At 50.4% G+C, this 15,965-nt stretch overlaps 2 protein-coding genes across 8 annotated transcripts in view; one reads left to right on the top strand and one right to left on the bottom strand.

The window, feature by feature from the left end:
- TSHZ1 (teashirt zinc finger homeobox 1) overlaps positions 1 to 1,364 on the bottom strand; it is a 76,390-nt gene extending 75,026 nt beyond the window's left edge. The window contains exon 1 of the mRNA XM_045085230.1: positions 1 to 1,364. This exon is cut by the window's left edge and continues 820 nt beyond it. The gene's annotated coding sequence lies outside the window, so the exon portion shown is untranslated.
- Positions 1,365 to 1,500: 136 nt separating this feature from the next.
- ZADH2 (zinc binding alcohol dehydrogenase domain containing 2) lies at positions 1,501 to 14,866 on the top strand. 7 transcript variants are annotated; one of them, XR_006608187.1, is made up of 3 exons: positions 1,501 to 2,256; positions 8,635 to 11,249; positions 11,385 to 14,866. XR_006608187.1 is itself a non-coding variant. In XM_045085231.1 (2 exons), exons 1-2 carry the CDS (start codon positions 2,048 to 2,050, stop codon positions 9,557 to 9,559), a joined length of 1,134 nt encoding a protein of 377 aa, XP_044941166.1. In that variant the 5' UTR covers positions 1,501 to 2,047; the 3' UTR covers positions 9,560 to 14,866. The 7 variants fall into 7 exon arrangements, 2 of the variants coding, with proteins under 2 accessions (XP_044941166.1, XP_044941167.1); XR_006608189.1 differs by having other exon boundaries at positions 8,635 to 11,650; positions 13,731 to 14,866; XR_006608188.1 differs by having other exon boundaries at positions 8,635 to 11,650; positions 13,726 to 14,866.
- The last annotated feature ends 1,099 nt before the right edge of the window (positions 14,867 to 15,965 follow it).

Here is a 15,965-nt window from a genome sequence, read left to right as displayed (position 1 = left end):
TGCAAACACATTTTGATCATGGATTTTTGGCCGGTCTTGATCTTCCAACAGAAAATTTTTGAAAAATAGACAAAAAGCACCCCCTCCAAAAAAAAAAAAAAAAAAAAAAAAAAACCACCACAGCCAACAACAACCCGGAGAGTGTGTGCGGAGGGGCGAAGAGCGGACATTCACTGGGGGGGCGAGATGAGCGTGGACTGTCCCCCCCAAACTCCTGGGAGAGAGGGAGATGCACTCTCGCTCCTTCTCTTTTCAGTGAAATATAACACACATTCGGATCGCAGAGCTTTCAGACAGTCTCAACTGATAGACAGACACATCGAGCTGCTTTTCCTGCTTCAGTTTTTACTCCTCCTCCTCTCGCCAACGTCACCCTGACAATTACAAATAGGTCTCTCACAGACCATACCTGTCAATCTTTTTAATTGCTTTGTTTTCTTTTTTTTTTCTTTCCGGAGCTAAACAATGTGACACAAAAAAGAAATCTTAATACAGCATAACATAAAAGATTGCACATTGGAGAAAGACATTGAGGGGGTTGTTATTGGAATCCACTGGCTGATACCGGGTGAAACCCATGTGTTGTAAGCCAAGTTAAGTAGACATTAGTTCCTGCAGATTTTTTAAACCTGTAAGTCCACCCCCCCCCCACCGAATGTTCATACACACGGAGCCACGTGGACAGACTACCCTTGGATGAGAACGTCGGGACATTTGGGATAAAAATACCTGTGTCACTTTTACAGTCTTGGTTTGGGGGTTAGGCTTGATTGGGGAGGGGCACTTGGGTGGCTTTTTTATTTTGGTGAGTCTAGGCAAGTGTAACACAAGAGGGTTTTTTAAATTAAAATGTATACCTTTAATACAAATTTTAGAATGGGCTCATCTCATCATACAAAAATGTGGAAAATATTTAATTTGACCCTTCTATGAAAAGTGAATTTACTTGGTCAATATAGAGAATTAGGGAGGAAACTGACAGGAAGGAACAGCATATCTTTCCAGCTGAGTTATGAAATGAGGTCTTCATACATCATTGCAACGTCTCCAATTCAGTGAGGTCCTTCGGCACCCCCACCCAGAAGTTTAAATGCTTATATGATCAGAAAATTTGGCCCTCGAGTCTCCAATATATGTGTTCTTCCCCAGTGGGAAACCTGTAACAGTCTTGTAGAGGCTACTTAAAGCATTCGTGGAAAAAAAAAACACGAAATCTAGGCCAAAATAAATAAAATGGCTTAGTTCGTGCAACTTGCTTGGGACAGACAGGCTTAGGGCAGAAGGCGCAGGCGAGGCGTTCCGGGAATGGGGGCCCAGGAGTCCGGGGCGCAGGGTGCTCTGGGCGCCCCCGCCCCGCGTTCGGTCCTTGTGCGCGTGCACTGGTGGCGGGGGCTCCCCGCGCGGCTCGGGGGCCCCCGGCCGTGCCCCGCCGCCCCGGCCGCGCTCGGGGTTGATTCGTACCACCTTGCAAGGAAGTGAACGCTTCGCACGGGAAGGGGAGGTGCCTGCGCCGGCCGCCGGGCGACGCGCCGCTCCGAGGACGCCCCGGGCTGCCGCCGGCTCGGGGCCGTGGCGATCGCGGGACGCGCGGCTCCCCTCGTCGCCCCCCTCACCCTTTTGGAGGAGTCAAATCCGGCTTTTAGAGCGCGGGGAGGGTGGGGATATCCGGTGCCTCCCGGACGCCGGGAGAAAGGGGGAGGGCGGAGAGGATCCGCGGCCAGTCTGCGCCGAGCAGATTCAAACCAAAACAAAAAGATTAAAGGAGCAGCGGCCGGGGTGGCAGCGATCCCCAGGCCGGGACCCCGGGGGTGGCGCGTCCGGGGACCACGGGGGCTGTGCGGACTGCGGGCGCTGCGCGCGGCGGGGAGGGGGAGCGGGAGCCAGTCCTTGTGGGGAAGGAGGGGGGAGTCGAGGGGAGCACGCGGGCCGGAGGAGGGGCGGACCCGCCTGCTCCGCCCGCCCGCTCGGAGCCAAGCCGAGTCGAGCGGCCCGGGCTGGGCGCGACCCCGGCCCGCGGCGGCGCAGAAAGCGGGCAGAGGCGCGGGCCATGCTGCGGCTGGCGTCCGCCGGGGCCAGAGCCATCGTGGACATGTCGTACGCTCGCCACTTCCTGGACTTCCAGGGCTCCAACATCCCCCGCGCCATGCAGAAGCTGGTGGTGACCCGGCTGAGCCCCAACTTCCGCGAGGCCGTCACCCTGCTCCGGGACTGCCCGGTGCCTCTCCCCGGGGACGGAGACCTCCTCGTCCGGAACCGGTGAGCCCGGCGCGCGCCCCCCCCCCCCCCGCCCCGGCCGGGCCCCGGCCCGCTCTGCGCCGCTCCCCGGCTGTCCCGGGCCGGCCCGCGTCCCCGCACTCCGGCGAGCGCTCGGGCGCGTAGCCTGAGTTTGCGAGATCCCGGGAAGTTGAACCCGCCGCCATCTGGCGAAGGCGAACGTAATGTGACTGTTGCTGGTGTGAATACCCGATGCCACCGAACGTCCTCATAACTGAGGGTTATTTTAATTTGGGATTCCCCTCCCCTCCCCCAGCCCTCCCTCCTCCCCCTCCCGCTCCCGAAATAAAACCGACGGGACCCAGAAGGGGAGGCTCCCCGCCCGGCCCACCCGCGCGCACCCACGGCTCCTGCGTTCCCATAATCTTTAGTGTGGACCGGGAACGGGCTGGACACAAACTGCGACGTTTAGGTAACGTGCTTTGGAGGAAGGAGGCCGAGGACGCGGCTGGCTTTTCCTGTGCGCTCCAGGTTGGCAGCCGCCTCGCAATGGCGGAGCCCTGTCGTTGGGTGCGTTGGTGTGCACCTCGCCGGTGTCGTCTGCGTGTTGTCAGTGCTGTATGGCTGTTGTCTGTGCCCTAGAGCCTACCGACAGGCTCGTGGCGCGTCCGGGGCGGCTGGGTCAGGGCCGGGGTTGGGGCACCGCTGCATTTGCCTGCGCGTTTTGCAGACCTCTGGGTGGTACTCGGGTGGGTTTCCCCACCTTCTGATCGCCTCTTCCACCTCCACACTCCCTACCTGACTGTGTCTACAGCTCTCTAATCTTTAGTAACTGGTGAAGCGCGGGAAGGGACCTCACTCTGCAGGAGCCGTGCCCTCTGCTCTCTGTTCGCTGGGTCCCCTAGCTGCTGATTTGCAGCCAGGGCGTTCGCCATTCCTCGATCCCCTACGTTAGAGCAGGACTCGCCCGCCTGCTCTGGCGCCTGCGAGGGGTTACAATGTTGTATGTTGCCTGCGAGGGAAAGGAGTGAGTTGTGAAACTATGTTGTAAATTGTTTCTTGGAAAGTACTGTGAGACTCCTGCAAGGCGTGAAAGGCAAAGTGTACCCTACCCGAGTGGCTTGATGCAGGGTTTAATCCGCTTATTTTAGAGATTCGGATCAGCCTTCCAAAGACTGCAACACTGAATAATTCTGGTCCTGATGGAAAACTTCTGGAAACCTGTTGGAAACGTAAAAATTGAGGGAGCCAAGAGTGGGACTGAGTGGAAGCTGGCCAGAGTGGGGTGCAGAGTGCCTTAAAGGTACATGTGTGTGTCCTAAAAGTTTTTGTGGGTGGATACAGGGCTGCAAAGGATCGCTTCATTATGGGATTAAGCGCTAAAGCTGTTGAGATAAGGACTTGCTTCCTACCAAGTTAAGAAGAAGGAACACACGCAGAACACACAAGACACAAGAGTCATTTGCTGGAAGTTGAGACGAGAAGCGGGCTGAAAAGCCTCAGCCTTTAGCAAGCAAAAAGTTTGACACGGGCTGCTTTCTTTTCTCGTAATTTTTCTGACCACGTACTCTGACTGTGAGCACTGATGTAAAACACACAGCACTGCTTAAATAAAATCCCCTTCAGATACCGGGTGTGTGGGGGCCTGGGGGGGGGGGGGCTGACTGAGCGGAGCTAGCAGAAGGTGTGAAGTTAAAGGAGGACCAGCTGCCCTGGAGTGGGACCACCCGCCCGCGCTGTCCGAGCTGCCCTGGAGTGGGACCACCCGCCCGCGCTGTCCGAGCTGCCCTGGAGTGGGACCACCCGCCCGCGCTGTCCGAGCTGCCCTGGAGTGGGACCACCCGCCCGCGCTGTCCGAGGAGCTGCTCCGCTGGGCAGCACCGGGTTGATGGCTTCTCCACCTGTGGAAGTACATCAGGTCTTTGGGTTGTCCCCTCCTCTGGCTCCTCTCCCTGCTCCCTCACTGTCCCCTCTAGCCTTCTCCTTCCCTACCAGTGCCCAGGTGCCTCCTGCGCCAGGTCACCGGGGATGGTCCCTGAATTGGGTGGTCAGGATTCTGGAGCACCAGCTCCCCCACAGTTGGAGCTCCTCAGCTTGGTTTGCTTTAGAATCCATGCCTGTGTTTTCCCCCACATATGCCCAGAGTCCTTTAACACAAGTAGTATATTTATATGTACAACTTGACCTCTAACTTCTACGGTGAAGCCCGTGTCGGAAGGAGAATGGAACCAGTTTCCTGCATGTTAAGAGGAGGTGAAATCATTGTATCCCCTTTCCCTACTCTGTGGAAAATCTGCTTCTTATCCCCAAATTGGAAGGAGATCCTTTATACTCGGCAAATAGTGTCCGGGGAGTTGGAATTGTACAGATTTTTTTTTTTAAGAGCAGACTGCAAGTCTATTTGCTGTAGGTTAGTTCATTCTAATCCTAGACCAAATCTCCTCAACAGGGTTAATTGTATAAAAATTTCATGCAAGCGCTTTTCATTTTTATCATAATAAAAATCTGCTCTAAAATGAAGGACATAGGCATACATTCACTTGTTCCGAAAGGTGTTTGGAGATTTTAAGTGCGTGCTGCCTGACTTTGCCTTCCAGTTGAATATTCGCACATCTCATCCGATCTTAACAGAAAATAGAAATTCTGTATTCACGGAGAGAGGGACGTGCTTTTAAGCCAGTCGTGGATTTAGGATAATGAAGTTTATTCCATTTAGGAAAACTGTGAGAGGGGTGCTTAAAAGCTCTGCAGAACGTGTAATTGATGTTCCTTTATCCACTTCTCACTTTCATACATCCGAGGACAACTTCACATTCCCTGCCAGTGCCCAGCCCTCAAGAAGAGAAGGAAGAAAGGCACCCTCCGGTCAAGTCAGCTTACGAGCGATTTTTAGCTTTTTTTCGAAGGACAGTGACGCATGATTTCGTTTCCAAATATTTCTAACGATTTTCTGCTCAAGTGTAAGATAATGGAGCAAAGAGTTTATAGGAATGGCAAAGAGCGGGGTGGGGGATGGGGAAGGCGTTTTTGATGAACGGTTTGCTGCTCGCGGAGGGTAACAGCATTTCTGCTGACTCCTCAGGCCGAGGTTTTCTTTTATTTATTTTTCTTCCTTGTCTTCAATTTTTTCTTTTCTTTTCTTTTCTCTTCTTTCTTCTCTTTCCTTTTTTCTTTCTTTCTTTTTAAGAAAAATCTGATCTGGGCGACTTTGTCTGTCTCCCAATATTGAAAGCTCCGGACTTCACGTTTTGTTTTTGTTCAAAGAAAGCGTTCCCCTCCTTTTGCAGGACTGCCCGTTTCATCGTAAGCACAACGAAGGGGTTCAGCACTCTTTAGTATAAAGAAACCGGGCACCTCTCGAAGCGTATATATTTGGGTAAAGCCCACCCCAGTCCCATTCTTTTTCTGGGGTTCCGGGACTTTGGGATCCTCCCATCTGACGGCTAGAACCTTGCACTTACTAAGAGCATATATTTTACATTAAAGAGGATAACAGGAGAGTCTCGAAATGCAGGTATTCTACCAAGCCTGTCTCCTTTCTTTTCCTCGCTCGCTTCCCCTTCCTGTCCCCTGCTCCCCGACCCGGCCCCCTTTCCCACTGCGCCCGCCGCTCTTGAACTTGTTTCTGGAGGAGCGGAAGGCGCGGGCTCCCAACCTTCACGCAGCCCCAGGTAAGGATCAAGGCGCTTGCGGGCAGCGGCGGATCCCCACCTGCTGCGGCGGCCACAGGGCGTCAGAGCGGGGATCGGGGGGAGGCGGGGGCCGCGCCGGGCCGGGAGACCCTCCGGGGAGTGGGCGAGGCGCGCCGAGCGAGCGGAGGGCTGTGGCCACCAGCCCGAGACTCCTTCACCGACGACGACGCAGGCAGTTTAGAAGGCGGCAGGACGGGGGGAGGGGAGACACGAAAAACGGGGTGCACTGGAGGCCAAGGTCACGGTCCGGCTGCCCCAGGCCCCAGTGCTGGGGCCGAGCGCTCGGGCGTGCCCTGTGCTTAGAACACCTCCCCGCCCCCCAGCCAAGAGCTTGACTGCCCCTCGGTCCAAGCTCCGCAGCCTGTGCTATGTTTGCCCACCTGACCCCCGCCGGGCTCCTGGAGGCCGAGGTCAGGGTCTCAGGCCTGGGTGGAGGCCCCTCCTCCCCAGCGCCCGCCGGCTGGGCTCGGACCCAGCCCGCTCCGGGAGTCCCAGTCCTGGCTCGAGCCAGTCAGTGGTGGCGGTGGAGAGGCCGGGACCTGAGGGTGGGCAGTCAGCGGAGGCCGGCACTTCCGAGGGGAGACAGTTCCAGAAGGATTTCTGGGGCCCCGCAGGCTGGCCCGGGCACGCGAGGGTCCTGCAGGGGAGACGCAGGGCTGTCTGCAACCTGGAAGGGGCGCGCCGAGGTAAACTTCAGCAGCCGCTGGTCAGCTGTGCGCACCCCAGCTCGCAGCAGCGCCCACTCCCACCTCCACGGGGCCGTCCACCCCCTCCCGCGCCGGGGCCCTCTCCCCTCCACTTTTCTCCCGCGTGGGCCCTGCTTGGTCTTGTCACCTCGCTCTGGGAAGTAGTAAACCGCAGAGGGAAGGTGGGGGCGCCTTTTCCTCCAGTAGCCCCCCTCCCCAGGCGCAGTCCTTAGAGGTGGGAAGGTCCCAGGGCCCAGCCTCCGCAGGGGCGTCCCTCTGAGCCCAAGGCAGGGGTGCCCCGCAGAAGAGGGCCTCTCCAATGAGGACTGATCCAGAGGGGAGAAAGGCACGGGAAGGGTTAATTGTGGGCCGGGAGACCAGAGCTGGCGGTTGGGCCTCAGTCCCCCACCTCTGGAGCAAACCTCGGAGGCTTCCACCCAGGACCCCTCCTGGGTCTGGGCTTTACCACCTACAGCCGGGCGGGAGGCGAGACTCTCCAGCGGGGCTCTGCCCTGGCTGCCTTCTCTGAAGTCCAGAAGCAGGCACGGAAGGAGCTGGCCCCTTTTAAAAAGACCCAACCTTCGGAATGATGTAAATTTAAAGGAAAGAGGGGGGTGGTGGGGGCAGTCCCAAAACAGAATGTGAGCATCTTGGTATTGAATCCCAAATGAAAAAGCAGCAAAAATCATTTTTCCCACTTTTCATTATCACGTTATCATGGATGGCTGTGGAATTCTGCAGTGTGTTCTTGAGGCTGCGTGGTGTGCTAACTTCTGAAAGCAGCTTGACGTGCCCCAGAGAAATGGTTTCCTGCTTGCTGCTTTCTACAGTATGCCGGGAGCTTTCAGTATTGTCGATATAGGACGCGTAATCATAAGGGAGCATTTATAAGTACAAAGTGTTGTCTATAACGTGGTGGGAATGGGTCCTTGCACAGGGTAGTTTTGGTTTATTAAGTTAAATTAAAAGTGAATTATTTTGAAATGACCGACTTCCCAGCTTCCCTGTGCCACCAGACAGCATCGTCTTTTCATTTCATTACAGGTGGAAATGACATTTTTAGGGTCCTCCATTATGTGTCTAAGCCACCTCCTGACATTTTTAAGTAGACGGCTTTTTTTTTCTTAGGATATTTTTGTTATGAGGTTTACCGAGATGAAAAAAAGGCTGGTAAAAATACCGACCTCGCAATTAAATGGACTCTGGATACCAAAGTGAAAATAATCATCTGGTATTAATCAAGTTATGTCTCTGCTTCTTGTTGAGGAAAAATATAGTGACGATTTGCTTTTCTTTTCATCTGAAAAGAACTGTAAGATGTCGAATGTTCCATAAAACTCCCTACCCTTATGAGACAATTTTTGTTCAATTAATCAAAATGCATATTTTCATTCTGGACATAGTTACATCAGAAAGAAAATTTGCTGTGGCCACTCTAACCGTGTTTTAAACAACCCCACGGTAACGCATAACAGCCGATGACCTTGCACACTGCGTCAATCTTCAATAATATCATTCTCATTACTGTTATTATCCGAAGTGTTAAATTGTTGCCAGAATCAATGCAAGTCTACTTCTTTGAATATATTTTATCTCACTGTTGTTTTTTAACATCTTTGTTAAGAGGCCAATTAATTTCCGACTCATAGCTCCAGTGAAGTTTACATATAAGAGGGCTTCCTGACGTTATTATTATTTTTTTTAATGCTGTATTTCACCTTTGAAAGAAAGGGAGGGAAGTATATAGCATGTGACATAAACAACTTGGGGCTTCAGGGGCTATGGAGTGATCCCCTGCCCTGATTTAAAAAATCAAATATACCAAAACTCAGAATGCAAATACTTATTTAATTTCTCTTTTTCAACTGAGTATCAGGACGGATTTTATTTTTTATTTTTATTTTTTTCTGGAATCCTACTAGGATAGATAGCTTAGCCACCCGTCCACAGTCACTGGAATCAGAGGAATTTTTTCTAAGTGGACTATCAAGGCCTTGATGAGGAGAATATCTTAATGTGTCTGTTTGTTTGTTTTCTTCTAGATTTGTCGGTGTCAATGCATCTGACATCAACTATTCCGCGGGCCGATATGACCCTTCAGTCAAGACCCCCTTTGATGTAGGTTTTGAAGGTGTGGGAGAGGTGGTAGCCTTAGGCCTGTCAGCCAGTGCCAGCTACACCGTTGGCCAAGCGGTGGCTTACATGGCCCCGGGCTCCTTCGCTGAGTACACAGTGGTGCCTGCCAGGGCTGCAGCTCCCGTGGCCTCCGCGCAGCCTGAGTATGTGTCCCTGCCAGTCAGTGCTACCACTGCGTACATCAGCCTGAACGAGCTCGGAGGGCTGTCGAAAGGGACAAAAGTTTTGGTGACAGCAGCAGCTGGGGGGACAGGCCAGTTCGCAGTGCAGCTTGCAAAGAAGGCCAAGTGCCATGTAATTGGCACCTGCTCTTCCGATAAAAAATCCGCTTTTCTGAAATCCATTGGCTGCGATCGTCCCATCAACTATAAGACGGAGCCTGTGAGCACTGTCTTGAAGCAGGAATACCCCAAAGGTGTGGATGTGGTCTACGAATCCGTCGGGGGCGCCATGTTCGACTTGGCCCTGGATGCCTTGGCTGTCAAGGGGCGTCTGATAGTCATTGGCTTCATCTCTGGCTACCAGACTCCTACCGGCCTTTCTCCTGTGAAAGCAGGGACATTACCAGCCAAACTGCTGAAGAAATCTGCCAGTGTCCGCGGCTTCTTCTTGAACCATTCCCTTTCTAAGTATCAAGCAGCCATGGACCACTTGCTTAAGATGCACGCGGCTGGAGACCTGGTCTGCGAGGTGGACCTTGGAGATCGGTCTGCAGAAGGCAGGTTTATTGGCCTGGAGTCTGTATTCCGGGCTGTTGATTATATGTACATGGGAAAAAACACTGGAAAAATTGTAGTTGAATTACCTCGCTCTGTCAACAGTAAGCTCTAAAAACAGAACAATGACATAAATCCGAGGAGAAAGAAAATGAATGGGCACTTTACTCTTCAGAATTACTCAAATCAAGTTATTTGTAGATGGCTAATGGGTATGATATTTCTTAAACAAAAGTCAGGAGTTAATGAATAAGTTTCTCTTTATTTCTTTTCTCTCTCCCTCTCTTTTTTTTTTTTTTTTTTTTTTTTGCCCCTCCCTTGAAAAATAATGCTAATAAAAATTTCTCTTGATGGCTCAGAGGTAAAACCGTAATACTCAATTCTTTGGTCATGGACCATCTCATTCCAGATTTTATTGTTCCAGAGAATTAAATTAATTCCTGATGCAAGATCTGATCAAATCAGTATGTCTTCAGCTTGATGAGATTTTAAAATCAGTCTTGAAAATAGTCCACAATTTCTTTACTTTGGGAAAGTTTGGTCTTAGGCTAATGAGCAGTTAATAAATGAGAGAGAGAACAGAAAGGCTGCCATATATTTTCAGAGTCCATATTCCCAGGAAATGGCCCTCCTGCCTTTTCTACAAATTACCAACTATCTAAATAGAAATTGAGAGGAATTCTCCCAAAACCTTGATTTTGTTAGGCTATTAGAAAAATGACTATTTGAACACAGACCTATTTTTTTTTTAAGTGTCTATTATTTAATGCTTTTTGCACGATTATCCCAGTGAGGCCTTTGTGGAACCCAAAGTTTGTCTCTGCCCTTAAGAAGCAAATCAGTATTGAAAACCGATAAGACAAAAACAGGCTTTAGGAAGGGATACTACAGAGATGGGAGTGCTTTAAAAACTTCGGACCTGCCCCCGGAATGGAGCGGTTGTGCTGCGCCCACATCCACGGGGAGGGTCTGCCTAACAAAGGGGAGGCAGTCTTTAGGCATACAGCCAGAGATTAATAACAGCATCCCTCGTCTGCCTGAAGCAGGCTCTAGCAGACAGCGCTGTGCAGAGGAGGGCCTGACGCAATCTAAAATAACAAGACATTCGCTTCATGTTTCAGACTTTCGGACACAGTGTGTTTTCTCTCTGCTCTTGGAAACAGGCTAGCGCATGTGGCACAGAACACTGTCCCCGTGTCCCCATTTTACTTCCCCGCGCGTTCTGTGGGAATGAGTGGCTCCTCGTCTCTACTGCCCACTGCCCGGGGTCACATGTGAGAGGCACGTCTGGAGCCCCATCTGGGGAATCGCGGGCAGCCCACCCGCCCGCCTCCTCACCTTCAGCTCGCAGGGCAGGCTGCGGCTTCCAGCACGTTTGAAATCCCACCGCGCCTCTCTGGTGGGAGGCAGAGCCCACCCGATTATTTTTCAAAGCCCTGGGTTTCAGCGTCCCTAACCTGCTCCATAATAGGAACGCAATTAAAGATGCTCCAGGAAACTTGGTGACCGTATTTAATGTTTCTCTCCTCCCATCTTGAGGGGCAAGGAAATCCCACCACTGAAGAGCGGTTAGTATCTGTTTTACAAGATTTACTCATTTTCAGGTGCCTGACGTAGCTGCTAGCATGCATGCACAACAATACAATTTATATGGTAAATGGGACCGAATAATGGCTTCACTGAATGTTATGGCTGCGCTGAAGGGAGATGTCACGGTAAATAGCCGCCAAATTATGGATCGTGCCGCAGTGTCACAACTGCACTGAAGACAGATAGCACTGGGGGCGATCGCCACTGGGACGTCTGTGAGTTATGAAGAAGGCGGGCGGCCTGATGCGGGGCTCTTTGTGTCCTCGTTAGGGCAGGGGTGCCGGTGCGGGGTGCGAGAGGAATGGCCCAGCGTGGCGCTGGGGGTCATCTGTCCCTTTCTGACCCAGCAGCTCCGGCCACAAGAAGGAGACTTTTCTGCCCGCTTTCAGCAGCATCTGCACACAGGTTCTGGGAATGCTCAGTGCCCAGGAAGTGACCGGCCACGGGCGGACGCTGCGATCCACCCAAGCCGTCCACGGAGGTGATGCGACTTCACGGGGTATCTGTTGCTTCCCACGCAGAGAGATGTGCGGGGTCTGAACCGGCCGCCCCTCTCCCCCCACGGAGGCTCCAGGAGCAAGGACCCCGCCAGCTGAACTGCTGCTTCCAAACTGCAGTGCGTCCCGGTTTCTTTCATTTTAATGGGAGGGTAATAAAGATGAAAGACCAGCATTTGAGCTGATGGATCCCTTAAGCTACAGAATAGAAATTTATGATGTTTTGAAGGAATAGACGAAATTCAGCGATGTAAAAAAAAAAAAAATTTCAAACACCGAAGTCTAAAATAAAATATAATCTGAAAACCTCATGCTCACTTTCCCCAAACTCAGGAACTACAGTGCATGCTGTTTTCATTTATTCTTAGAAAACAAGCATGAAGGATTCCGCCCATTCAGATAATGCCAAAAATATGTTTAAACTTTTTTTTTTCTTATTCTTCTGAAAAATGATTTGTAAATTGAGGGTCATAGTTCAGTATCAGTTTCATCTGCTGGGATTATCGTTCAGGACGAGCCTGTAATGGGAGGTGAAATGGTGCGACACGCTCACACCCCTTCCTGAACTGCATTACATAGCACAGAACGTACATCCGTAATTCAGGGCAATTGTCAGTCTTTGTGTTAGAGACAGGGCTGGGGCTGAGCGATGCTGGGGGATGAGTTATTTCTCGGTTCTCAGGGTGGCCTTCTCTGCACCTCAGCCTTGAGGTCTCTGGCTGGGCAGAGGGAGGGGTTTGACTTTGAGAAGCCATGCCTTGCCATTCCGTTGTGACTTCTAAAAGAACAAGTGCTATATTCCTTCACATTTGCATGCAAACAAACAAACAAAAAAATGCCAACAGTGTCTTTTCGGGTCTCTTTGACGATGAATCCTGCTAGTAAATGTGATCAGCATTTAAAAAAAAATTTTTTTTCAGGGAATAGTTCACAAAGAAATGACATGGAAGTTTTGCTTGATATGCTCTATACATTGTTATTATATGATCTCATCTGAATACAGTTTCTCCAGAGTAGGATAGAGCCTCTGTAAATGGTCATTAGTATTACATTCAGTATTTATCTAATGAAAGTGCAGTGACAAGTAGCTGCTGCTTATTAAAATGAAAATCCTGCGTTATGTACTTAAGGAACATTCTGGCTAATGAGGGTGTAATGTCCTCAGTACAACACAGACCTTCTTTTTGCGTTCCCCACCACAAGACGCTGGAAACTTGACAAATGATATCATTTAAGACACATGCCTGCCGTAGGGACCTGCTTTTTGGCTTCCTGTTTCTGGCTTTTATTTGGGTAACATTTCTAATGACCACCCGACTTGTAACGGGTAATGTTTTAACCCCTTCATAGAGTTCCCAATTAGCATGAATTTACTACATTCGGGGTTTCCTTTAAAATGGGGCAGGGGGGGTTTAGTACTGAAAATATTTCTCTTGATCACTTTACCACATGTACATATGGGACAAATACCACATTTTAGATTTATATAAAAACAGATGAGCAATATGCAACTTTCAGGAAAAAAAAAAACACACACAACAGAAAAAAACCAAACTCAATCAGTTGTGGATGAGAATTTCCTAGGGGCTACAATTTGCGTTTTATGAATGTAACCCAGACGTGAGGCCCCCGATTGGACGGACTCCTAATCACTGTTCCCTAGCCTTCCCCTCTCTGCTTTTATTACATATTGTTTGTTATTTATAGTACTTATTTAGAGACATGAAACTTATCTATGCAAACATTATTCGTTAGTTTGGGGCTTGGGGATTTGTTGGGGTTTTTTTTTGAAAGTTCGATTTTCTGTAACTAATGTTTTAGTTAGGGCCCAGAGTTAAATATTTAGGATGATATTTCAGAAGTCAGAGAGGATTTTAAACTTCAAATTCTGTTGCTTCCTAGACCTTTAGCATTGTTATTTCAACTTATAAAGAGAGGAATGTTCAATGGGAGAACCTTATTGCAACCCTGAGCAAAGTATGCAACGTTGCCAAGAGAGGAAGAAAAAAAAAGACAAAACACTATCCAAAATATGTAAGGAATATTTTTACCAACAAGTAATTCTTGCTAGTAGAGAGTTGATACTCAGCAAAAGTCAGATAAGGTGTGTGCATGAGGTTTCTATGTGACTCCTTCACTGGGTCTGGGTGTCGCTGGGCTGTGACGGTAAGACTGAGCGCTCTTCTGTCCCCAGAGCAGGGTTTCTGCCAGCATGGAGCTCCCCCTCAGGGCTGGCTCGGCTTCTCCAGGGGCGCAGACACTCCCGGGCAGCATGTCTTGGATCCCTCACGTGGGAGGGTAAGTACTGCATGGAGTACAGTTTGGGGGAGCCAGTGTGTGCCTCATAGGTCCTGAGCAGCTCTGAGCCAAAAGCACAGAGATTCCAACAGCCCCCCAAAGTAAGAGTTTCCCTTGAAGGGCACTATCTGACAGTGCCTTTCTGCCAACATGAAATTAAAATAATAATTAAAACACACCCTGCTGACTGGCGGTAGTACCAGTACGAGCGACGGATTGCTGCTTAGAGCTCAGGAAAGGGTTCCATACGATCATCAGCCACTGCCCTGCCTTGCCCTCTGCACCAGAGGGCCACACTCTCTCTTAGAATGACTTGCACGGATGATGTCTTTGTCAGTGGGGATGTAGGACCGTGTTCAGGGATGCGAGGGCGTCCTGCAGAAGTCTGCCTCGCCGTCTGCCTGCCCCTGGGAGGTCGGTCGGCACACACTTAGAGCTGGAAGGATCCCGGGACACTCCCTGTCCCCCCAGAAGGAGAAGACCCCGTGGTCTTTTAAATGGTAAAATTTGGGATTTAAGCGACCATCTACTCCTACCCATTGTATAAATTAAGAAACCAAAGCACAGGAAGGATAGGTGCCTCGTCTAGGGTCGTAGAGTTCACTGGCCTCAGGAGTGAAGCCAGAACACAGGCAGGCGGCCGCCCGGAGCCTCAGACAGTCTTGGGCTTAGCTCCTTCGTGCTTTGCCAGCGTCCCTCAGTACATGGCTGGTTAGAAGTATTGCAGAATCACAGCTGCCCTTTGTTGCAAATCTTTTTGTGGGTGAGATGACGACCAACCCATGAAGACTATCACGGTTCAGACCACGGAAGTGTGTTCACTCAGGACCCCCTTTAATCGAGCACAAGTCACGGTTCCAGATCATTTGATTCCGTGTCATCTAAATATCACACCAGCTTCTGGGGGAAAAAGTACTCAGTGGAATTAATGGCTGAATGCTCACAATTTCATTTTAATGCTACAAGGAAGGTCTCTGTCCTATCAATGCATTCTTGGATGTCCAATCATGAAAATCAAATAAAGAAAATCTTTATTATGTGTTGAGTGTTTTTTTTTCTTTTCCCTAGAGTCATTTCGCCTGCTTGTAGTATTGCCTAGAGAAAGCTGGTGTTTGACCATCATAATTTTGGTACCAGTGAAACATCTAGAATCTCAATGTGCCGTTCCACCTGAAATCGAATCTGAACCCAGCAGACTCAGGGCTGTCGTGGCCAGACACGTGTGCCGGCAGCGGGAAGAACCTCAAGGGGTGGGGGATGGGGAGAGACACTGGTGGGTTCCACGTGTGCTCACGCGTGGCCGGAATCTCTTGCCAAGAGACAAGCCCTTAAAGCCACAGGACGTGGAACATTCATGCCTCTCTACATCAGCCCTGCCTTCCTTGAACTCATGCCTAACAAGCGCAAACGTTCAACTTTACCCGAACAAATCCTTTCCCGATAGAAATAGCTTCCTTTAGCACTGAACAAAACACTTCTTGGGAACAGCAACAATGTCAAAGCCAATCCCATTTCGTAGAAAGCCTCAGTTCCCACCAGGGGGCTTGAAGCAACAGTGGCCCCTCTCTGTGTTGTTGGAATTTACATTTGGAAATTGAATTGTCTCCTTGAGGGTCTTTCCTCAAAGTACCTTTTGGAGAATTTCTTACATGTAGGTACAGCAGGGTACCTGGAAGGAGACAGAGCTGAGCCAGGACCAGTGTCCCCCCCAGCTGGAAAATAGGCTCATTCTCTAGGCAGTAAATAAACTGTCATTCCTGAGGAATATTCATTGTTCCAACTTGTACGTGCACTTTGCGTGCCATCTTGAAACGTGCTTCCAGACTTGACCAGTTGAAAACAAGGTCACTATCTTCCCCCCTTTTATCATTAGATAAGCAAAGAGGGATAGAGGAGTGACTCCCATTTCAGAGATGGGAAGAGTCAAGTGCCGAGAAATGATTTGCTTTTGATCATTCAGCCACTGGCTGGACAGAGCCTGGGGCCCTTGGATAGAGTTCTCAGACCGAGGCTGTTTTATTCCCGCTAGGAAGTGTTGCTTGTCCAAGTTCACCTTGCACACACATCACCTGTTGTGAGGCAGGTCCAGACGGCGCAGGTCTAGGGCGGGGCCTGACCGCCTGCGTTTCCCAGGGG

This window comes from Mustela putorius, unplaced genomic scaffold (genome assembly GCF_011764305.1).
Source record: "Mustela putorius furo isolate JIRA1106 unplaced genomic scaffold, ASM1176430v1.1 tig00000835_pilon_pilon_pilon, whole genome shotgun sequence".
Lineage (NCBI taxonomy): Eukaryota > Metazoa > Chordata > Mammalia > Carnivora > Mustelidae > Mustela > Mustela putorius.
Note: the sequence above shows the minus strand (reverse complement) of the source record. Positions and strands in the feature narration are given on the sequence as shown.

Bases quoted from the DNA above. Each gene is read 5' to 3' on its own strand.
- ZADH2 (XM_045085231.1), top strand. From the start codon at position 2,048: ATGCTGCGGCTGGCGTCCGCCGGGGCCAGAGCCATCGTGGACATGTCG. The intron at 2,257-8,634 runs GTGAGCCCGGCG...GTTTTCTTCTAG, and splicing joins GACCTCCTCGTCCGGAACCG to ATTTGTCGGTGTCAATGCAT.